The sequence below is a fragment of the Athene cunicularia genome (genome assembly GCF_003259725.1).
Source record: "Athene cunicularia isolate RWA chromosome Z unlocalized genomic scaffold, athCun1 chrZ_part1, whole genome shotgun sequence".
Lineage (NCBI taxonomy): Eukaryota > Metazoa > Chordata > Aves > Strigiformes > Strigidae > Athene > Athene cunicularia.
This window is the reverse complement of record NW_020799142.1, coordinates 21,239,768-21,260,631: the sequence shown is the minus strand read 5'-3', so window position 1 is coordinate 21,260,631 and position 20,864 is coordinate 21,239,768. Positions and strand designations below refer to the sequence as shown.

The 20,864-nt window shown below is 40.8% G+C and overlaps 1 protein-coding gene across 1 annotated transcript in view; it reads right to left on the bottom strand.

Annotated features, from left to right (window-relative positions):
• Positions 1–769: 769 nt before the first annotated feature.
• PLCXD3 (phosphatidylinositol specific phospholipase C X domain containing 3) overlaps positions 770–20,864 on the bottom strand; it is a 37,521-nt gene continuing 17,426 nt past the window's right edge. Inside the window, exon 3 of the mRNA XM_026865810.1 lies at positions 770–7,017. Within this exon, the coding sequence (XP_026721611.1) occupies positions 6,861–7,017 (157 nt within the window). The 3' untranslated portion in view covers positions 770–6,860. The remainder of the gene's footprint in view (positions 7,018–20,864) is intronic.

Sequence of the window (20,864 nt, the reverse complement as noted above, 5' to 3'; positions counted from 1 at the left end):
AAGCTGTTGTCATGTAGAAAGGTTTTAGCTTCTAACATGCCACACTTCACCTTTGCAGGATGCTGCAAAGCCAAGCCTTGCTGGCCATGCTCCTTGGTGCAGCGCACTCTTGGTCGGCACTTGCCTTCATCCCACTCTGAGGAGCAGGTCCCCAAACCCCACAGAAGTCACCAGGGAGACGATGAAGGGAACTCACCTGCTGGCTGGCACAGCGTGAGGCAGATGTGAGGCAGTCTAGCCTGCTCCACCAGCACCTGCAGACAAGCTGAGTTTGCATCAGTGGTGGGCGCTCCTCACCTTGTCTTCCTGAGCTGCCAGCTTCAATGCTGAGCAGGCCCAAGGGAGCAATGAGACAGACTAACATTTCAGAGGTCTAGTCCCTGCTTTCCATATCCCTCCTTCTTACAAGATACCACCAATGACAAAAGTGGCAGCATGGGCTCATGGGCTCATACAGCTGGGTGATACACTTTGGTGCTTGAGGCAAGCTGGGGCTGGAAAGTGCTGCCAGGGAAAGAGGCAGCCGAAAGCCTGCTGTATCCCTAGCAGCACAAACACATCACAGTACCCTATGGTACTCAAGAGTCCCACAGTAACCCTGTGGAAACTATCCTCCCACCGCAACGCCCTCATGGCGCAGTCCACATATGCCCCTAACATAATAGCACAGCCTGGGTCTAACATCTGACTCCACCCCATAATGCAAAACTGTGTTTAAGAAGCCTCCTACATGTAAAGCCTTGAATGCAGCAATGAAGCCATAAACCAATACAGGTACCAGAGCTTTATTAGATGTTTCACTGGATACAAAGAAACAGGATTTTATGTTAATCTTTTTTTTTACATTGAATACACACTCTTGTCATAAAAATTCACATTTGCTATACAGAACTGTAGGCATTTTTTACACAACATTAAAGTACCATTGAATAGATCCTAAAAAGAGAAGGTGCAGCTCTGTGAACCTTTGTGGGCACAACACACAGGGAGCTCCATGTCCTCAGTGTTACACAATCATCCTTCCACCAAAATGGAGAAATCATTCAAACACATTAATGCTCACTGGGAATAATAAGGCTTCTATACAGAGACCCTGAACAGTGTCAGGAGGCAGTGTGGCAGTAACATCCTAATCATCACCTACATGATCCTAAAGCTACTGATGACTGAGGCAGTCAAAAACTTATCAACTGTCCTGGCCAGCCCAGATATTTTAAAATTAAAGTTTTAACCATGTGTGTTTATTTTCAATAATAATAATTACACATGAACTCAGGATTCTACTTTAAGGATCCCAGCTTCACAGCAAAACTGATTTCAGCTACTCAAGAAATCTCTACTGGTCAAATTGACTTTTGTAGAAACCAGAGCTGAGGGAAGAGATTAGTACATGTCATCTTACTCAAAAAAAAAAGCTTAAGTGTACCTCCATTTTAGGAGATACTCATTGGCATATCATCCAATCTGTTTCTAATTTGGGAGGAGAAATTTTGTAATTAAATTCTCATCATCCAAGGTGAGGCCAGTCTAAGAGGACATGTGTGCCTAACTTGGAGTGTGGAGTTAAACCATCCCAGGACATCAGATGTTGGACACTGCCATCTTTTAGCCCCATATTTAACATCTTATAAGAACTTGTGGATTGTTATGGTGCACTGAGACTGAGGATGAAAAACCTCTAATGCTCACTTTGAGCAGTGTTGCTCACAGCTGGCAGTTAAAGGGATGTGTATGCAGAAGGAGCACTGAACAAAGGCAAAGGAGGGGGAAGATGCTGCTTTTTAACTAGACAAAGATAATAGAAAAGGGTCTGAAATCAGACTTATGCCTTCCCTCAAGCGCTGTTCAGGTGGGTCTGACTGAAGCTGACTTCATACCAAATGTACCATAGGGCAGGCACACTCTTCCTGCTCCTGTCCAACTGGCGAGGCATGAGATGGACCCTCTATGTGTTCAGTACGTGTTTCAGAATTACCCTTGGCATCAGCCAGAAGTATCTCAGACAGAAACCACGAAGGGAGAGCTAGACCCGGCTGGGGGAATGGTAGAGGGGTCATACCTGTGGGCAATGTAGAGATTCCCAACTAAAGCTCTAGAGCCTGTGACACACTGGGAAATTATTACAGATTTTTAAATTAAAGTTGCCACAGCTCCTGAAAGCAGAATGCTGTATGTGGGCAGGCCAGGCCAGGCTGCTCAGCCTCTGACATCTGTTATTTTTACGTAAAGATTTTTACAGTCCAGCCTTGGACTGCAGCCGAGTTCAAAAGTCTTCCTGCAAATTTACAGCTACATTCCAGAATGTGATATGAGCAGTATTGCATAGCGTCCAGCTACTTCCTCAAAGCCAGGCTATCACCACCCTCCTGTCATGATTGTATTCTAGAAGATGAATTTTAGGCCATTCAAATTACATGATCACAATTCCTGCTGGCATCAGCAGGAGCTGTGTGTGCACAGAAGTGATTTTATCTGTATCACATTGGAAAACATGTCTTTGCCCCCTTGAACAATCAAGGTAGTAAATCAGGCAAACATCCTATTCTTTATTCACCAATATGTAAGTGAGCTCCAAGTAACTTCACTCCTTAGTGCCGAAAAGTGAGGGAGTCAGCCCTATGGACAGTCCTCAGTAACGTTTGAAATCGGAACTGTTAATTATGGGATTTAGAGAGTATTGTGTGAATGCATTAAGGCAGGTTACATAACTGCCCTTTTCCTTTAGGATTAATTATTATTTCCTCATACACTGTAGACAATCCATACTCCCATACACACACACACCCCTACAAAACAGCAGCACAGTAAAAAATAAATAGATCACTGAACTCCAACATACTTCTAATCAATACATTGCACATACTATACAGCATATTTTAACCTCATCATTGGGTAAACATACACAATTCAGAACAATGTTGACTGCACGTAACACAGAAGCTACCACTGAGATATGGCAAATACATCATATACACTATTAGCTTTTACTTCACTGAAATGTTTAGAAGTTTAAGATGGTGTTAACTGAACTCTTGAAATCACCAAATAGCCTACTCAGTTGCTAATACCTAGTGCTCCATATACTATATTCAGGATAAACAGCACTGGAGCTGTGTTTTCAGGACACTCCATTTTTTTGATATTGTGGAGTTAAGCTCCAGAGTTTTAAATTTCCTTTGCAACACAGCATATACTTACTACACATTGACTATCTGCTCCCTCTCATCCCAGGATAAAGGTTTGGTAACTACTCTGAAGTTAGTAGAAATGGTCTAGATTTGTATCAGTATGACAGAAAGCCCAGCATACAGGATCATACATTCTTTCTCATGCACGTATGCATATATATATATATACTCACACATGTGTATGTTTAAAAGAATGGCTTGAAATGGCAGGACCTACAAAACCACTGAAGTAACCAAGAGCAAAGGAATGTAAATAACCTACTGATTTTAAAACTAGGCTCCTGTGGTGTGATTCTGATCCTACCACTCTCTACACAAGGCAGGTATCAGACCCAGGGACCAGCTGCTTATTTGGTCCAAATTGCTGCAGGTTGGATCAGTACCAAAGAAAGACCGTGTAAACTGGAAAATGGAGCCAGGTAGGTTTACACCAGTTGAGACACTGCATGTGTTGCATTTTTTCAAATACGAGTGAAAAAGGATCAAGTAACCATGTAAAAATGTCAGAAAAAAATACTACTTGATATGTATACAATGAACATAGCAAGGGGGGAAATGAGCACAGGAAGAAAAAAAAGGTTTTGATGGAGAATGACATGACAGTTTGTGTAAATAGATGCTTATGAAGATCATTACTGTAGACAGGTATTTTTTGTCTGATGTTATCTCATTTCCCATGTAAGATTCCTCATAATACATGTGCAGAAACCTCTCAAACAAATCAGGTCAGAACAACTTATCTGACCCAACCCTGCAGCCACATTTCTGGTTGAAATCAAAGAGTTTTAGCTGCATATGGATGACAAAGCTGGGCTCCTGAATGGTCCAATTGTGCTGCATAGTGCCTTCTGGCTTGTTCTTTTCTGGCAAGACCTGCCAAACAGTATCAACAGGAAGTGCATCCCCATCAAGACTTAAGAGTTTTGGGGCCTTGCAGATGAAATCCCCAGAAAAGCATGGGTAGTATGGCCCCCCCCACACTTTTTTGTTTTAGTAATTAAGGCAAGTTTATCTGTCCCTAACGTAAAGTGCTGTGCTTCTCCAACAGAAAGGAGATTGACAGCTAAATAACATATTTTTTTCTGACCAAAATTTAACATTCTGCTAAGATTTTTTTCTCCTATTAATGGAGAAACTATATGATTTATCTATTATCCTTCTTGTCAGAGGGTTTTTTTCTTTGCTTTTATTTTCCAGTACCCAAATGACAATTAGAATAAAACTGACACTAAGCGAACATTTCATAACAATGCTAACAAGCTCAACATAGCACTATATTTATTCATAAATACAGGCACACACACACACACTTTTCTTAAATACAGCAGAACATTTGCTTTGAGTACACTTCTGTGTAAGCTAAAGGCTTGGTGTGCCTGGTGTGTGTTTGAGCAGGGGGTCCCAGGAGGAACTCAGTGGTGCTGATGCTCAACAGGATTTCAATCAAAATCCAAAATAAAGAAACCTATTTTTTTTCTCCACCCAAGGATTCAGATTACTTTACTATATTAAAAGGATAGGTTAACTCTTTGACTATACTTAAACAGCTGAAAAGGAAGATTCTGGAAGCAAACAAATCCAGCCAAACAAAAAAGAAAAGAGTATTTCACACCACAACATCAATAAATAAGCAAACATTTTAATGTTTCTATGTGGGACACCCACACAGGGTGGGTTCAAAAACAACATAGGCTTATGTTTCGTTTTATGTGTTCATTACATTAATTTTGCTTGGAGAGCCTGTTGAAAATGGAAACAAAGTGCATCAACCCACCTCATATCTTGCTTAGTTGTAGTTGAAAGCACTAGAGTCAACCTTGTTCAATGCAAAGATGGGCTGTGACTCTTGGTAAATTTTTGAGGCTGTTCGGGTGAAGTTTTAATGCTGTAAAAAACCTAACTGGCTTAGATCATAGATTTCACTGGGGATGAATCTTGCAGTCCTAATCTATATAGAAAAAAATGCTACTGAAGGAGGCATCATAAATTTTTTTCAACCAAATTTATAATAATCCTGTCCAAAAACCTGAATATCATTATGCAAGTGTGCATGGATGTCTTTGTATCATATACATACACTTAAATGTGTCATTATACTACATACACACACACGCACACTTTTTCCAAGGCACCCTCTCAGTACAAAATAGCAGCAAGTGTTCATTTTATTCCACTTCTTCCCAAACTAAAAAAATCCCACAAAACCCCTGTAACACCCCATAAACCACCTGTTTTTTAAGACCATTTTTGTTTTTCTAAACTCTGATGGTAGATGGTACTCCTTATCATCTGACAGAAAATAGCAAAGGACTATATGATGCCATTCTCTTTTCTCACACAACCAAAAGTTCTAGTAATATCCATGGAAACTTGACCTTAGCCTTATCCCAAAAAGCCCTGAAATATTTCAAAGAGCATTTTTCTTGTAAGACATTGTAGCATCTATTGTTTTGCACAAATGAAATGTTTTGCTTTACAAAGTTGTATGCCTGTGCATTGATGTTTCCAGGAGATATGATTGATTGCGTTGCATCCAGTTAGGTGTCATACAGTGGCAATGCTTTCATTTTATAAATCACTAAGATTTCCATACATTTGAATTTTATATATGTTTCATTAAAATGGTTAAGGATGATCAGTGATTCTGCTGCTAGGACAGTGCCATTCAGTAGAATTCTAACCTTGTGTTATGTAGTATAATATCCTACAAACAACTTAAGGACTATAGAGCATTGTTATTTGCTAGAAATTGAACTACTACACCCTGTAATACAGGAATTTTTCGCTGATGAAACTGGCACTGATTTTTTGGTAATCAGCAGAGAAATGTTATGTTCGTAGCTGCCTTAAAGGGAAGCTTAGACTGTCCCTATTTTTTTAAGTGCAGTTTTAGTCACATAAGATTTAGTCACATAAGATTAATCTTAGGAGGAAGTGGTGCTCCAAGCTAGCCTAATTTAGTGTCTGCTAAAACCAGGGAAAAAATGCACTGGCAGCTCCCAGTACAGGGTAAGGCCAGCATCACATATCTGCTGACTTGACCTGGGGCAGAGACATTGGAAAATCCCATTTTGAGAATGAAAAGCAAGCAGGATTTAATCTGTGCTCTGTGAAAGCTATGTAATACATCATGTTTACAGTTCACTGATTATGCGCGTGTTAGAGGCATGACTTTGGATTCACTTCACAAAGGCATTTAAACCTGTAGCTCACTGATAAATACTATCAGTTGAACCACCTAACAGACGAAGCATAGCGGCTTAAAATTTTCGGGCCAGATATACTGTCCTCTCTCGGTGTAACACACCATCAAGGAATCCTGCTGTGGGCAGGCAGAGGGCAATATATATCTCATTGTGCTGAAAGCAGCAGATTTCTTGGCACTGTTCATAACCATAGAAGACACACGAATCACATATAGTATGTCATGGAAAACATTTAAATGGCCTTCTTTTATCAAACACTGTAAACACGTTTAGTTTTCCTCTTCACATGAAACACAAATGTAAAAAATGGTCATAAATGATTAAAACATTTCCCCTACACCCACCCACTAAAGCCCTAAACACCTCAGCGTTTATAAGAACATTACTGTTTTACAAGATAATTCTTTTAAAATGCAATCTTTCTTTTTAAATTCTAAATAATGCAACAACACACATTATAGTACTATCAAGTAGTGTCATCTTCACCTTCATCCAGGGCATAGTTGAGCTTTATGACTGTGCTGATAAATTCACCAAGTTCTACAAAATCTGCAGTGATAATATTCACACCACTTTCTCCTGGTTTCTGAGTTCGGACCCACTGCATCATTGCAGGAAGAGCCCTAAGGAGAAAACACAACAATAATTACTTACAAAGCAGTAAGACAAATGCATCAAGGCAGGATTTAGGTACAGGGACTCCCATTGATCTTACTTGGTTTCTGAGGGAACCGTGCGAGAAAGGATAAAAGTTACTGCTCAGGCTTTTTGAAAACCCTTCTTTTATAATTTTGATTCTCTGTGAAAATATGTTGATTGCATTTCAACTTCTCAGCAGAAAAGAATGGAAGGAAGATCATACAGGCTCACAGTAATTATTGATCTTGCCTGGGGGCCAGGGCATGGACTAGACAACTTTTTGATATCATCTGCCCATATGACTCCATGGAAATTGTTTATGGTAAAAGAATTAACAGAAAACTTGAAGCATTTGCAAAGCATGTTGTACACATTCAAGAAAATACTGAAAATAGTATTTTGGGGGAACACTAGAGCAACCACAATTACTACAGTATAAGTACAGCATATGCTGAATACCGTTTCTTTCCCATATTAATGTCCTAGCCATGAATTATATTTAATCATAAACCAGTGGTTGGTAACTGAAACAGAAAGCACCACAGCCATATCGGCTCTTTTCTAAGATGGCATATTTTTTTTTCGTATCAGACCCTTAGCACAGGAATACTGGGGTGTAAAAGATATCTGCATGTGTTTGTGAGCATAAAGAAATTTTTCTGATACCATGAAAATGTAAGCTAACAATCACAAGAAACATCTATGGGAAAGTAAAGGGCTCCCCAGCCCAGCTGAGTAAGTCAAGTAGCAAGATCCAGTTTCCAGAAGTCAGAAGTTAACAGGGTTCCAAAAAAATAAGGTACAGATTTTTCAGAGAAAGGGTATTTTTCAGAGAAAGGGTAATTGACCATTGGTACAAACTCTCCAAAGACTGAGAAACTCTGCACTTGGGAGTCTTTAAATCAAGCCTAGATGTCACTCCAAAAATACACTCTTGGTCAACCTCAAGCTGGTGAGTTAAATAAAAAAGAACCCAAGGACTGGGCAGGGTCATGCTCAGTTTAGGTGAACATTTTGAACATTGCTATTGCTCTAAAATCTATAAATCTGTGATTGCCCCTCAACCAGCAGGTTGTACAGCCTTTTTCACAGCGGCAACGTACATGTAAAATGTTGGTCTGGCAGTAATTTAAATCAAGCTGAACATGCTGAACCTAAATCTCCTCTCAAAAGCTTTAGGAAAACAGATGTAAAAAACCCAAAACTATTGGCAGACACAGATTGTATTTATTGGTGGCCACCAGAATTAGCAATTTTTAAAAACAATTTAGTACAGAAAAAAACCCAAGCAGTTATAATTAGCCCCCTCTATGATTTTACAGGAGAATGCACAACACTAAGGTTTTGCTTCAGCAACATGTGCTTAAATCCACCATAAGATCCATGTTTAAGCCAGCATCACATTGTATTTCAGTTGCTGATTCAGTATGACTGAAGCACATGAATGTATGCACACCAGCTCATAAAACTGAGCTTAAGAATTCTGCTACATAAGAATCGAATCCAGCCAGCTTTGGATTTAAGTTTATGTAATCCTGAAAAGCTGCACTCTGTGGAACAGTAACAACAGGCACAGGTCAGGTGTTAAATATCCAGCAATGCCTGGAATGCTTGAAAAGGTCTGTGAGCAATCAGAACCAGAACCAGGACAGATCTCAGCAGAACAGCATGGACCACCAAGGTGATAAAAGGCAGCTCAGAGAAGCCGAAAACTCCACTGCATCTTCACATGCAAGAGATACTGCTGAACACTGGACAAAGACATAAGGCTGAACTTCTAAGATAGCAGTATGTTGCCTTTGTCTTTAATATTATCCTATTTTTAAGCTCAAAGAGTTTCAGGTTTGAAGGTGAACTGATTGATTGTAGGCAGGCATGGATTTTTTCTTACTTCCTTCTGCATAAGTTGATACCCTTGATATTTTACTCCCCCTTGAGGCATAATTAACTTATTTTGGTGTCCTTTACTTGTTCTGAAGCTGTTTCTGATGAAATTCTCTCTTCAGACCGTAGAGTTTGCTGCCTATACACTTAGCCATATAGACTGAAATACCGTTTTCTTTTTCCTACTGTGTTCTTATTAAGCCAGCCTTTAACAGACAGTCATGCCTCCTATTGACCAATGCTCTATCTTAAACTCAGTTTGCCCTGACATTTCATCTCCAGTTAGGCTTCATAGTTAGATGGTTATTTACATTTTACTCTTATTTCACACAAGACAGTTACATGACATAAAAATTACATGTTACATGACAAAAATTACAGTTACATGACAGTTACATGACATGACATGATAAAGTCACAGAAATCTTTTGCTCATGAGACTAGAGAGCAGTTAAAGGTAAATCAAGAAGCGAATCAGATTATCCAACAAAAAGCTTATTTGCATAGTAAAGCCAAAGAACATAATCCTGTAGAAAACCCACAAGCCTGGACAAAAGATTCCACTGATCTTAAAGATTTGATCTAGGCCATGCAACTCTGCTTATCATAGAAATTAAAAGAAAAAACTACAAATCATCTTCCTCTGATAGTCCCATCTTGAAAGTGCATTACATCAATGACTGTAAGAAACCACATGTTGCTCAGTTTTAGTACAAATCTCTCACATGCTCACAATAATTATTAGAATAAGCCTGCTTTAACATTCCTCAGGGTGCCTTTCTGATAGCAGCACAAACCTTGTTCACCCTTCCTTGTAATTTTGTCTCTGCATGCCTCAAACTAGTAATTGTTCTCATTAAGAGTTTTAGTCAGAGGAACAAACCACGCTGTGTGGCAGCCACCTACATGGTTGTGCTCACATAAACCCAGTATATACCATGCTCTTTGTAAATATTCTTGCAGTGTTGATAAGAAATTATTTTGCTTATGAGTGCATGCAAGTCTCTCAGCCTGCAAACCCTGATAACATCACTGCCTCTGTGTTAGGCAGGTCCTGGCTCTCCTGTGGAGAATATTGATGTCCATGCTTAAGGGTCTCACTGGAGCTCTGGCACCCATGGTTCAGATCCCAACTCTGCAAGCGTAGTAATCTCTGCTGTTATCCCACTAGCTGCATAGGTGTAGTCATACTTTAACTGCATCCACAACTCCATTGTGCTAGTGTAATGATTTTTCCTAAAAAAATAGTGTCATGCTGGTAATAATGACAGCAATGCCACTATTGAAACTGCATACAGGACAGGCCCTAGCTCTTCTGAGAGCAAACTCAAGTCTTTCAGCCCTCCTGTGCCTCAGCTGTCCTGCTGTAAATGATGCAGTGAAAGCTGGATGAGTTGATCACGAGTCCTACTGGCCTCAGAGATGTGTTGTGAGGTTTCAGCACTGTTAAGTACAAGATGAAAAGTTTTATATTAACATGCTACAAACTAAGAGACAGACTGGAAAAGCTGACAGATGCAGAATACTCGCAACCCTTAAACTTACTGATCAGCTGCATCCTGCATATGTGCAGTCCAGCCCTTTCGGCCACTGTCCCAGTTCTTGGAAGGAATCACTTCTAACTCCTAAGGGTTGCAAAAGCTACGGTGTAATCCTGAGCCACACACATAGAAAGGCGCTGCTTGCCTCAGCCTAAAGCCAGGGAGGAGAGAGGTGTGCTTGTCAGCAAAACCTGTGTGGGGAGAAAGAGATGTCTCCTCCTCTCGCCCCACTACCTGGGCTACTGTTTTCATCCTGCTGCAGCTCCACCGATCTGGGCCGGGACTGGCTGGATCTGACCCTGGCAGGCCAGGGCAGCACTGCCCCACAAATACTATCTGAAATTAACTCCCTTTTCCGCATCACCAGCACAAGGGGAGGGCATGAACAGGGCAAGGAGGGAAAAGCCACAGGACTGAGGGGCTTGAGCAGTGGCAGGAAAAGAGGGGAATGGCACATTGCCTGGGTTTGACTGTGGATTGAGATCAGTAATCTTGGTGACAAATTTTCTGTCCTGAAGGAATACATAGAATATATCATTTATTTGCACTGACTGGGAACTAGGAGGTACCAGACTGCTGCCCCTCACTCTCAGGAGGGTGAGAGAGCAGGAGGATGACAGCAATGTGAATGGATGCAGATGTGGAAGGACCTTGTGGGAAGGGCTGTGGTCCAGTCCTAGCCCACCACTGCTGCACCTCAGCACTAGTGGCCAGAACCACCCTGCCACCCACACTGCCCAGTAGCCTACTGCAGGGGCTCTCGGACCTGCCAGAAACTCTGCATGAGAAGGGGAAGAGCAGAGAAGATCTGGGCAGTAATGACCTACCTATTCTGGACAATGCAGTGTCACGCAGAGATATTTAATTTCTTCTGAGACCAAAGCTTTTATCTCTAAGTGGCACCTCACTAGGTCAGTCAGAGGTACAAATCATTTGCATATGGCTTGGATATCAGGATGGCTTACATTATGCATGCAGACATGCCCTAAATCACCGTTTCCAGCCCTTTTTTTGTTGAGGACCCATGTACTTACTACAGAGATTTTCATTTACAGCTCAGTAAGATCTAGGCTCAGCTTTGACAATTATTTTATTACGTCTATTTTCCCTGTTCTGTTTGCTTGTCATATAAACAGAAATGTGTGCAGATTTCTTTTTAAGTTTTTCACCTCTTTCAGGAACCATTTTCTGATGCATTAAAGAACTCAGCTGAGAAACGCTGTCCTAAACTATGAAACAGGCATAGCCCTTCTCAAAGTTATTGAATATTCAAGAACTTTTATTTTTTTAACCTGTCAAAGATCTCAAGTGGACTCCAATGGTATTGAATTTTGTTTAAAAAATAGTAAACATTCAAATAGCTTCAGTTCAAGCAGCAAAACAGTGAGTCCCAGAAAGAAAATATGACCTAACTAACTGCATTAAAATTTGCTTTAAAAAATTTGCTCTTAGGCTATTTTAGATCAGAAGGAGGGGTGGGTTGGTTTTTTTTTTGATGCCTGAGTCATCAAATCCTGACAATGTGACAGAAGACTAATGACAGCAGTGCTCTAAGAGAGACCTCCCATGGTGAAACAGCCGGTCCTCTCTGCAGAGCCTTCAAGGGAGAGGAGGAAGAAAAGCAACTTTGTAAACACAAAATAAAAGGCCCGTTGGCTGTTTAATGAGACAGATCACTAAAGACAGAGAACAGGTTTTCTTCTGGAGTGCAGGGAGTCAGTACAACCTAATCCAGAGTGAGCAACTGGTCTCATTTACAGAGTGCGATACTGCCTAGCATTAAACTCCCATTGCCAGTAACATCAGAGACAACTGAAGCAGCTCCACTTGCTCAGGGCAAAGTGACATGTGGCATTTCTTCCCTCTCCAGCAAAGCACACACCCTATCTCCCTGTAGCCTTATGCAACTAGGTGTTAAAGAAAAACAGGAGGAGGATGTACGTACAGAAGCCTGAGTCTAAGTCCCTATACTCTTTAATTTTTCTCCCCTCCATCCAATTTTACCTATGTTTGAAAGAACACTGATTAATTCTGGAGCAGTAAATCAGCATACTTTGACTTTGGCTTTTCAAGGATGCTGAGAATTCATAGCTCCAGTGGGAGCTGTGGATGTCTCATGTGTCACTGAATCATAAAAATCAGGACTGGAAAAAAACTTGAAAAGTCATTCAAGTTCATCCAGCCCATCCTGGGCAGGATCAACTACACAAAGATCAACAATACAAACCAATCCTGGCAAATGTTCAATTTAATCAGTACTTACAAGTCCCCAGTGTTGGACATGTCACAACCTTCCTCTGTATTCAGAGAATCCCTATGTAAATAACCCTATACATCCTCATTACCTTCGACTGGATTACCCACAAATAGATGCCACCAATAATAATGGCATTACAGCGTGCTGCTCAAGAGTGTTCACTGTGTCCTCACTCTGCTCCCACTAAAGATTTACTGTTCATCAGTAAATAAGCTTCCCTGCAGAACATGAACCTTAGGTACCATTCCACAGTACATCATTCTACCATAATTTTCTCTGTGGCAAAACTAGTTTAAAAGGTCCTCTTCTTTTACATGCCAACTGCTTGTTTCTGCTCCCCGATCAAAATTTACTCTTGTCTCAGTTGTGCTAATAGACCTGGAGGAACGAAATAAAAACCAGCCCACAGAAATGGTCTGGATTAACAGAAACAAATCAACCATTTTTGCTCTCCCTCTGCCCCAAACGGCCCCATTCACTGATGAGATTGGATCTCTAAGATCTCCCAGACTGTTGAACTGACAAGGATCAAATGAACTGAAGCACAGAGATTTACATGAGCTCAGCATAAACAGGCTGGGAAGGAACTCCTTAGATTGACTTCCTTACTCCTCAGATCCTCTCTAGTAGTATGGCCATAAAATTGGCACTACCAAAACCAGACTGACAAGAACCAGAAGATTTGGGCAATGCTGGGTGAAATTTTACTATTAATAGTCTCCAAGGCACACAGATGGGAATTCCTTTCCCTGGATCCTGAATGGATGTTACACTGCCCACGAGCTGTCACATTGCGAGAACCTACATTAATGTCCTGAATTTATTCTTCTGAAATGCTTATCTATAAATCTATCATTCAGTCCTATTGCTTTATGCAGTTTGGAAGCACACCTAATCAGATGACACAGACTACTGTGCTGGGATCAGATGAATATTTTAAAGTAGTTGATCATAGCACTGTACTCTGCACAGTTAGAGCAGGGGCCAGATGTCCTCGCTCTCCTATTGAACTGTTGTTGACTTTCTAAGTTTCACTTTTAAGGGGAGGCAGAAACGAGCTCAAAAGGGCATTTTCAGCTCTCCTCTCAAAGAATGTTTCAGCTGAATTTATTGAACCTACACTTCTATGCTTGTGAAAAAATGCAATGGGATATTTAATAGCAAATGGTGTTTCTGGAGGTGATTAACAGGAAAAACATCCTATTTTTCCTTATTTCTGTAATTTTAGCCATTGCACCTAAGGCTTTAACTAATAGTATTGTGGATTTGGACAGCTCGGAAAGGACTCAGTGGAACCTGTAGTGTAAAAGGTCTCATTAATGAGGCAACCCTAGTATTTTGCTTAGCCTCTGGACACTGTAGTGGGGAACTGAAATGGCCAGTGCCAGAGCCAGAAGCTTGAACTGCAACTGCACAAAGTGAGGCATTTAGCTTTTACATCATGACTGAAAAAGGTCTTGTAACAGTTAAGCAAGTATGGACAAATACATGACAGTCCATGGATTACCAGGAAAACTACTGATTGCTGTGTTCAAAGGCTGGGTTTTCTCAGTGAACCAGCAGATCAAGTTTTACAAGCTCAACTTCTCTTCTAATCTGGATTTGTGCAAAGCATCTGACACTCTCCCACAGGACATTCTTGTCTCTAAATGGGAGAGACATGGATTTGACAGGTGGATCACTCAGTGGATAAGGAGCTGGCTGGATGGTTGCACTCAAAGAGTTGTGGTTAACGGCTCGATGTCCAAGTGGAGAGCAGTGATGAATGGTGTTCCTCAGGGGTCAGTGTTGGGACCAGTGCTGTGTGATATCTTTGTTGGAGACATGGACAGTGGGATCGAGTGCACCCTCAGCAAGTCTGCTGATGACACCAAGCTGTGTGGTGCGGTCGATGTGCTGGAGGGAAGGGATGTGCCATCCGGAGGGACCTGGACAGGCTGGAGAGGTGGGCCTGTGTGAACCTCATGTTCAACAAGGCCAAGTGCAAGGTCCTGCACATGGGTCAGGGCAATCCCTGGCACAAATACAGGCTGGGGGATGAGTGGATTGAGAGCAGTCCTGAAAAGAGTACCTGGGGCTCTTGGCTGACAAGAAGTTCAACATGACCTGGCACTGTGCACTGGCAGCCCAGAAAGCCAACTGTATCCTAGACTGCATCAAGAGAAGTGGGTGTTGAGACACTGGCACAGGTTTCCCAGAGCAGCTGTGGCTGCCCCCTCCCTGGCAGTGTCCAAGGCCAGGCTGGACGGGGCTTTGAGCAACCTTGGCTAGGGGAAGGTGTCCCTGCCCATGGCAGGGGGGTTGGAACTATATCTTTATGATCCCTTCCAATCAAAATAATTTTATGATTCTATGATAATCGGTTATCTCTTTGGAGATCACATAGGGGAGAAACATCTCTCACGTTCATGACAGTGGTGCAAGTCTTAAGCTATGAAAATGGAGGGGAACAGAGAGATCTGAATGCTGTTCAGATGTCATTCCTTTCAACCTTCTGTGGCCCAGAAATAAGCCAGAACACACAGGTCCCTGCATGTGGCTTATTTATCTGCTTCAGATAGTTGGTCCTGGTCCCACTTCCACATAGAAAAGTGGCTATTCAAGAAGTGCCAAGAAATACACAGAAATTACAGTAGGCATGGACTATGGAAATAGGAACTGGAACTTACTTCATTGCCTGTGAAACAGAGAAAACTTCTGCTTTACATAAGAAAACATCTGTCACCCATCAAGGGAACAACTACAGGTTTGGGGCTTTTTTCTAGCTGTTTAAAAAAAAAAAAGAGTTATGATTTACTCATACACTCATTACACTCAAATTACTGGATCAAACCATTCAAATCAGGTGTTAGAGTTGTCTGCAGAGTGGGAACTGCTTTGTCACAGGTGTATGTTGTAGCCTGTACCAGATCATTCACATGGTCAAAGTTTCTTCCACCAGACTCAGCCAAGGGCTTTGTTTTCTCCAAGTATTGCCACCATGTGTCACCTGGGACCTTTCAAAGAGCTCTCCTGCTGAAGAACTTGCTAGGGGCCTCAGGTACAGAGCTGCCCAGCTATTCCACAGTTCACAGTTTCACTTGCTGCTGATAGCTCAGCCCCTTGTTACAAAACTCACATTCTTGAGCATGTAAAGTTTGAATGATGTAAGAAAGGAGAGTTAAAAGGCAATAAACAATAATAAAAAAAAAGGTTGTGCATGGAAGAAATCCTCTGATTGTGGAGAACAGTGAAATAGGGTCTACCTAGTGAACAAGAAGAGGTGTTTTTCACCAGTGTTTAACCTTGCCCAGAACCTTGGCAGACAGATGAATTAACAGAGTGATTCCAAAAATCCCACATTTGAGTAACTGGAAAAGTTAGTAAAAAGTTATGTGTCACTATCAGGGAAAGGAGAGCAGCTAGGTGGAAGGCAGACTTTATTTAAGAAACTTCTGACTGCCAGCACTATCAGTCTGCTGTATGACCTGTAATAGAATTTCACACATCATTGCACAGTTTTTGCTGAAATAGATACTACAATAAATCTGAATTATTTAATTAAATAGGTAAAATAAGTTGGGTGTGTGGGGTATTCTAATAGCATAGCCAGCAAAATTAATGTTTTCCTTCTGCAGGTGCTTCAAAATTAAACTAAATCTCACCTCTATTTGAATCCTTTGCTACTGAATACAGATTAAAGCAATTTCTATTTTCTTTCAGATAAACAGCTCTAAGTGGCTCTAATTTTTTTGTTCCATCATGAGGAGATATAAAGTCAGTTTGCGGTGGCAGAGAACAGACAATCAATGAAACTGTGTTTGCCATAGTATGTTGATCATTATTTCACAATATGTTATTCAGACATACTGTAGAATAATTCATACCAAATGCAATGTTGAAAAATGCAAGGAAAATAACCATATCAAATCAGAGAAAGTTGCAGTAAAGAGATGAGTCTTGCAGCGTTCTCAGAAATTTAACACTTTCTGATTCTTCAGAGAAGGTAGAAATCTGCTTCATTCATGAAACATCAGCAAGTAGATTAGAATTAAGCAATCCACCCAACAAAGTCTAAATGGAAAATTATGACAAAAATAATTGCCCTTGAAAAAAGGTACAGGGTCATTTTTCATCACTGCTGCTATCTGGATAGCAAGAAGAAGCAGAGAATATAGTAAGAGCTTCAGGATGCAGTACCATTACTTCAGGCTGTTACTCCAAGTAACAGAAATTTTGCATAATTACAGCTCTGATTTGAATGATGTTATGATTAAAACAAGTCAGGAAATGAGATGGTGGGGGACAAAATTATTTAAGAAAGTACAGTTTTTTCAGTTAATTAAAAAGATTAAATGTCTAGCTAATGTTCAACATAGCAAATTAAACATTATTTTATTAGATTTTGATCTTTTAGATTTTAAGTAATTTAAAATTAGGTGTCATTTTAAAATAAAGTTGTTTTGAAACTGTCAAAACACTTCAGTATTGCTGAAACATTCAAGATGAATGTTTTCCTACATATTTTCCTCAAATACAATTAGTCATCGAATTTGACCCAATTTCACGAGTAGTATCAATGGTGCTCACAAACTTGTTTTTCCAGCAAATTTCTGTTTAGCATCAAAATTCCTCCCTGCTGTAACTCTCTCCATCTGAGGCACCACCTCTTCTGCTTCCTGCTGTCATTTCCTTTGATTATATTAGTGACTGCCTCTGTGCATGGACTGAACTTCCTCCATCTCTTCCTCCACCAAGCCTTCATGTGCAAAGCTACTTTGATCATTTCCCCTGCAAGGTGTGTATCAAATACACAGCACCAAGGATCCTTATTAAGCTGCTGTCATTACCACCTTGGGCTTTGCCACCCAGCACCCCAGCCCAGCACCCAGGCTGCAGGCCGGGGGGGTCTACGGTGGTCACACCCCAACTAGCTCCTCCACAACAACTGCTTCATATCACCAGAGAGGGACACTAAGATACTTATTACCCTTTATACATTTCTGGCTTCTAACTCTGGCCTCACACAGCTAAACCAGCTTTGTTAATCAACTGGATCCCAGAGGCAATATCCTCCTAAATAGCATCCTGGGCATTTCTGTGAATCATTTACCAGGAGCAGTCTTCCCTGAGCTACTCCTCATCCCTTCCACTTGCTTTCCTCACAACCTAGTATTAACAAGCCCAGAGCATTCATATGATAAACCCTGTATTATGATGATTATGCCGAATACACTACCTAGGAGATATTACAGAATAGCCACTACTCTTTCACAGTTAGAAATCTTTGTTCTGGCTACAGCTGGGGGAGACATGTCCACCAGGGCTATCTTCCTGCCAAGGATTTGTCCCCCTAACACAGACTCCTCTGAACCTTCAATAACCAGTGGGGCTATGAATGAATACCTACAAGAGCACCTGCTTGCCCATCCCCAGTGGTGGCTTCTCACAAGCCTTGAGACCAGGCTGCTGCCAGGGCTCCCACAAGCAACTGAGCATGGAGAGGAACACTGTGCTGTGTGGTACTGTCCTCCCATCTCCAGTGGCAAAGCAAGTGGCATGGACAAGACCGTGCACAGCTGCTTTTGAAAAGGCAGGTTAGCAGCCATGACATTCTCTCATACAAGGTGGCCTGGGATGAGTCTGCTAATGATCTCTGTTCCTCTTTCAAAAACCAACAGAGCTCATCTTAACAGCAGTTTGCTTTCTCACTCCCACCTTTCCAGCTGTAAGACTGTTGGAAAACTTCCTTGCTCTCATGGCAGGGAGTCCTTCTCTCACACTCAGCCTGAATTTATTTAGTCACTGTATAACTGTTGCTCTTGTGAGAACACTGGCCTTTAGCCTAAACTGTTCATTTCCCTCCCTGGTATTTATTCCCTGTGATATTTATAGACAGTAATCACATAGCCTCTCAGGCTTCATTGTGCTAGGATAAACAAGACAAGCTGTCTCAATGTCTTCAGCAATTTATTCCCTGATTATCCTAGTTAGTAGTCCCTCTCTGCATCTGTGCCAATTTTAATATACTCCCCAGAACACTGATGATCAGAATTGTATAGGCTATCCAAAAAGATATCCCACCCACACCTTGGGCAGTAACAACACCACCTTTCTGTGCACGCTGGAAATGCCTTGGTACATATCAGGAGGATACCGTTCTTTTTCCCATCTGCTTTCCACTGAGGGCTCAGCTTTAGCCAGCCATGGGTGACACTCCAGCATCTACTTTTGCCTGGCTTCCTCAGCTGACAAGATCCCACCTTACAAGAGATGCTCCCATCATTACGACCTTCCATCTTATACTACTGAATTCCAGCTCATTTCTATATACTACAGGCACCCAATTCTTGCTCTATGTTGCCCCTCAGCTTTCCTCTGACGATAGCCTCTTACTTTGTGTTATCAGCAAACTCCATTATCAGTATTCTACAGCTGAATCCAAGGTCCTTCCTGGAACTATTAAAGATGCAGGCTCTTTGAGGAATGCTAACATTACTTTGTCTTCAGTCTGGTACTTCCAACCAGTCCCAACTTCATTTCTGATTCCCAAATTCCATTTTAATTGATAATATCCTACTTGACACTTCACCAGCTGCATTACTGATATCCCTAAATTTTCCTGTAAAATTTCCATATAATTAGTTACAAAAACAAATTAAGATCATTTGACACCATCCACCTTTGGCAAAACCTCATCAATAGTTATCTTACCTTCCATTAACCTCTGTATCTTTAATTATCACTTCTTTCCAGTTAAGATCTTCAGCCTCCTGAAAGCCTTCTCCTGAAAGCTTGGAGGGGCTCAATACCATTCCCCTGACAATTTTAGATAAGAGCATTATGTTTGCTGCTCTGCACTCTAAACCACTTCACAGGTCTGCTTTAATGTGTGCAATGCTCATGCTAGTCCTTCAGCAATTCTGCTATGGACACTAGACAGATCATGGTGCTCTCAGCTTGACTGTATTCACTTCTCACAGCTGTTATAAAACATCTTCACTAGTAATATCAGGAGTTGCGCAGAAGGCTCCAAGAGTAATCCTGACAGTTCAAACAGTGGATGAGAAACTAACTTCCAAGCTCCACACTGAATATAGGAGAACTTAACATGAAGATAAACAGGATTAATACAGTTAGTTTAACCAACTCACAAGGTCCTATCATTAAGATAACAGTGGTACAGTTTACTGATTGCAATGTGCAAAGGAATCCACTGGAAGGAATAAAATCTGCTTATTTAATTTTGGTAGACATTTCTGCTGACCTTTGAGCTACGCTTTTTATCATTCATTACTGGCAGATTTTGTAATCAACTGCTAATAGTCATCTTTTATTTTAACTCAAACTTTAGCCAACAGTCTTGAAATGTCTAGATGATGCAATCAGTGGCAATGTAACATGACTGACAGCAAAATTCAGAGCAGTCAAAGCTGAGTCAGACTCTTCCACACTGCATAGTCCTGAATCACTAACTCTAGACTACATCTATCATCATGCTGTCCACCTTGATTTCAAAATGTAATTTCCAATAGTCATGAGCAAAATTAAAATGGACATTAGGAATGAAGGGAGAAGTGTGATATTGTCCCCAGACTGGCACTTGGAAAACACTGATATCAAGGGACAAGTAAAGGCTGGGTACTACAGTGCTAGACACCCATTGTGGTATTAAAAAGACCTAGTCCAAAACCAAGACATACTGTTCTGTGAGAAACTCTAGCATTTCAAAATGTGATTTCAATTCAATTTAGAAAGAAAATACAAAATGTTGGCCTTTCCCATCAAATAAAGTTCAGGACCTATTTCTAAATATAAAAATGAAATCTGTGAATATAGAAACAGCATTAAATATTGTAATTAACACCCTAACATAAATCTGAAGACAAGACAGAATTAATAGAAGTACAAAGTTGAAATGTTTTGACACAAACTATTTTGCTAAAATAGGCTTCTCCCTGGAGAAAACCACTGAAAGATGCATTCCTGAGAAAAAGAGTAGACTTTAAGACACCTGCATTTTTCAATAAAAAGCTGCACCAATGTGAAAAAGAACAAACGGTTTTATAATTGCTGGGTTCAATGCAACAATTTACACAAAGAGGCACTCACTACCACATCTAACAACTGTAACAACTCTTAAAAAAGGAAATAAAGTATTAACCAATAT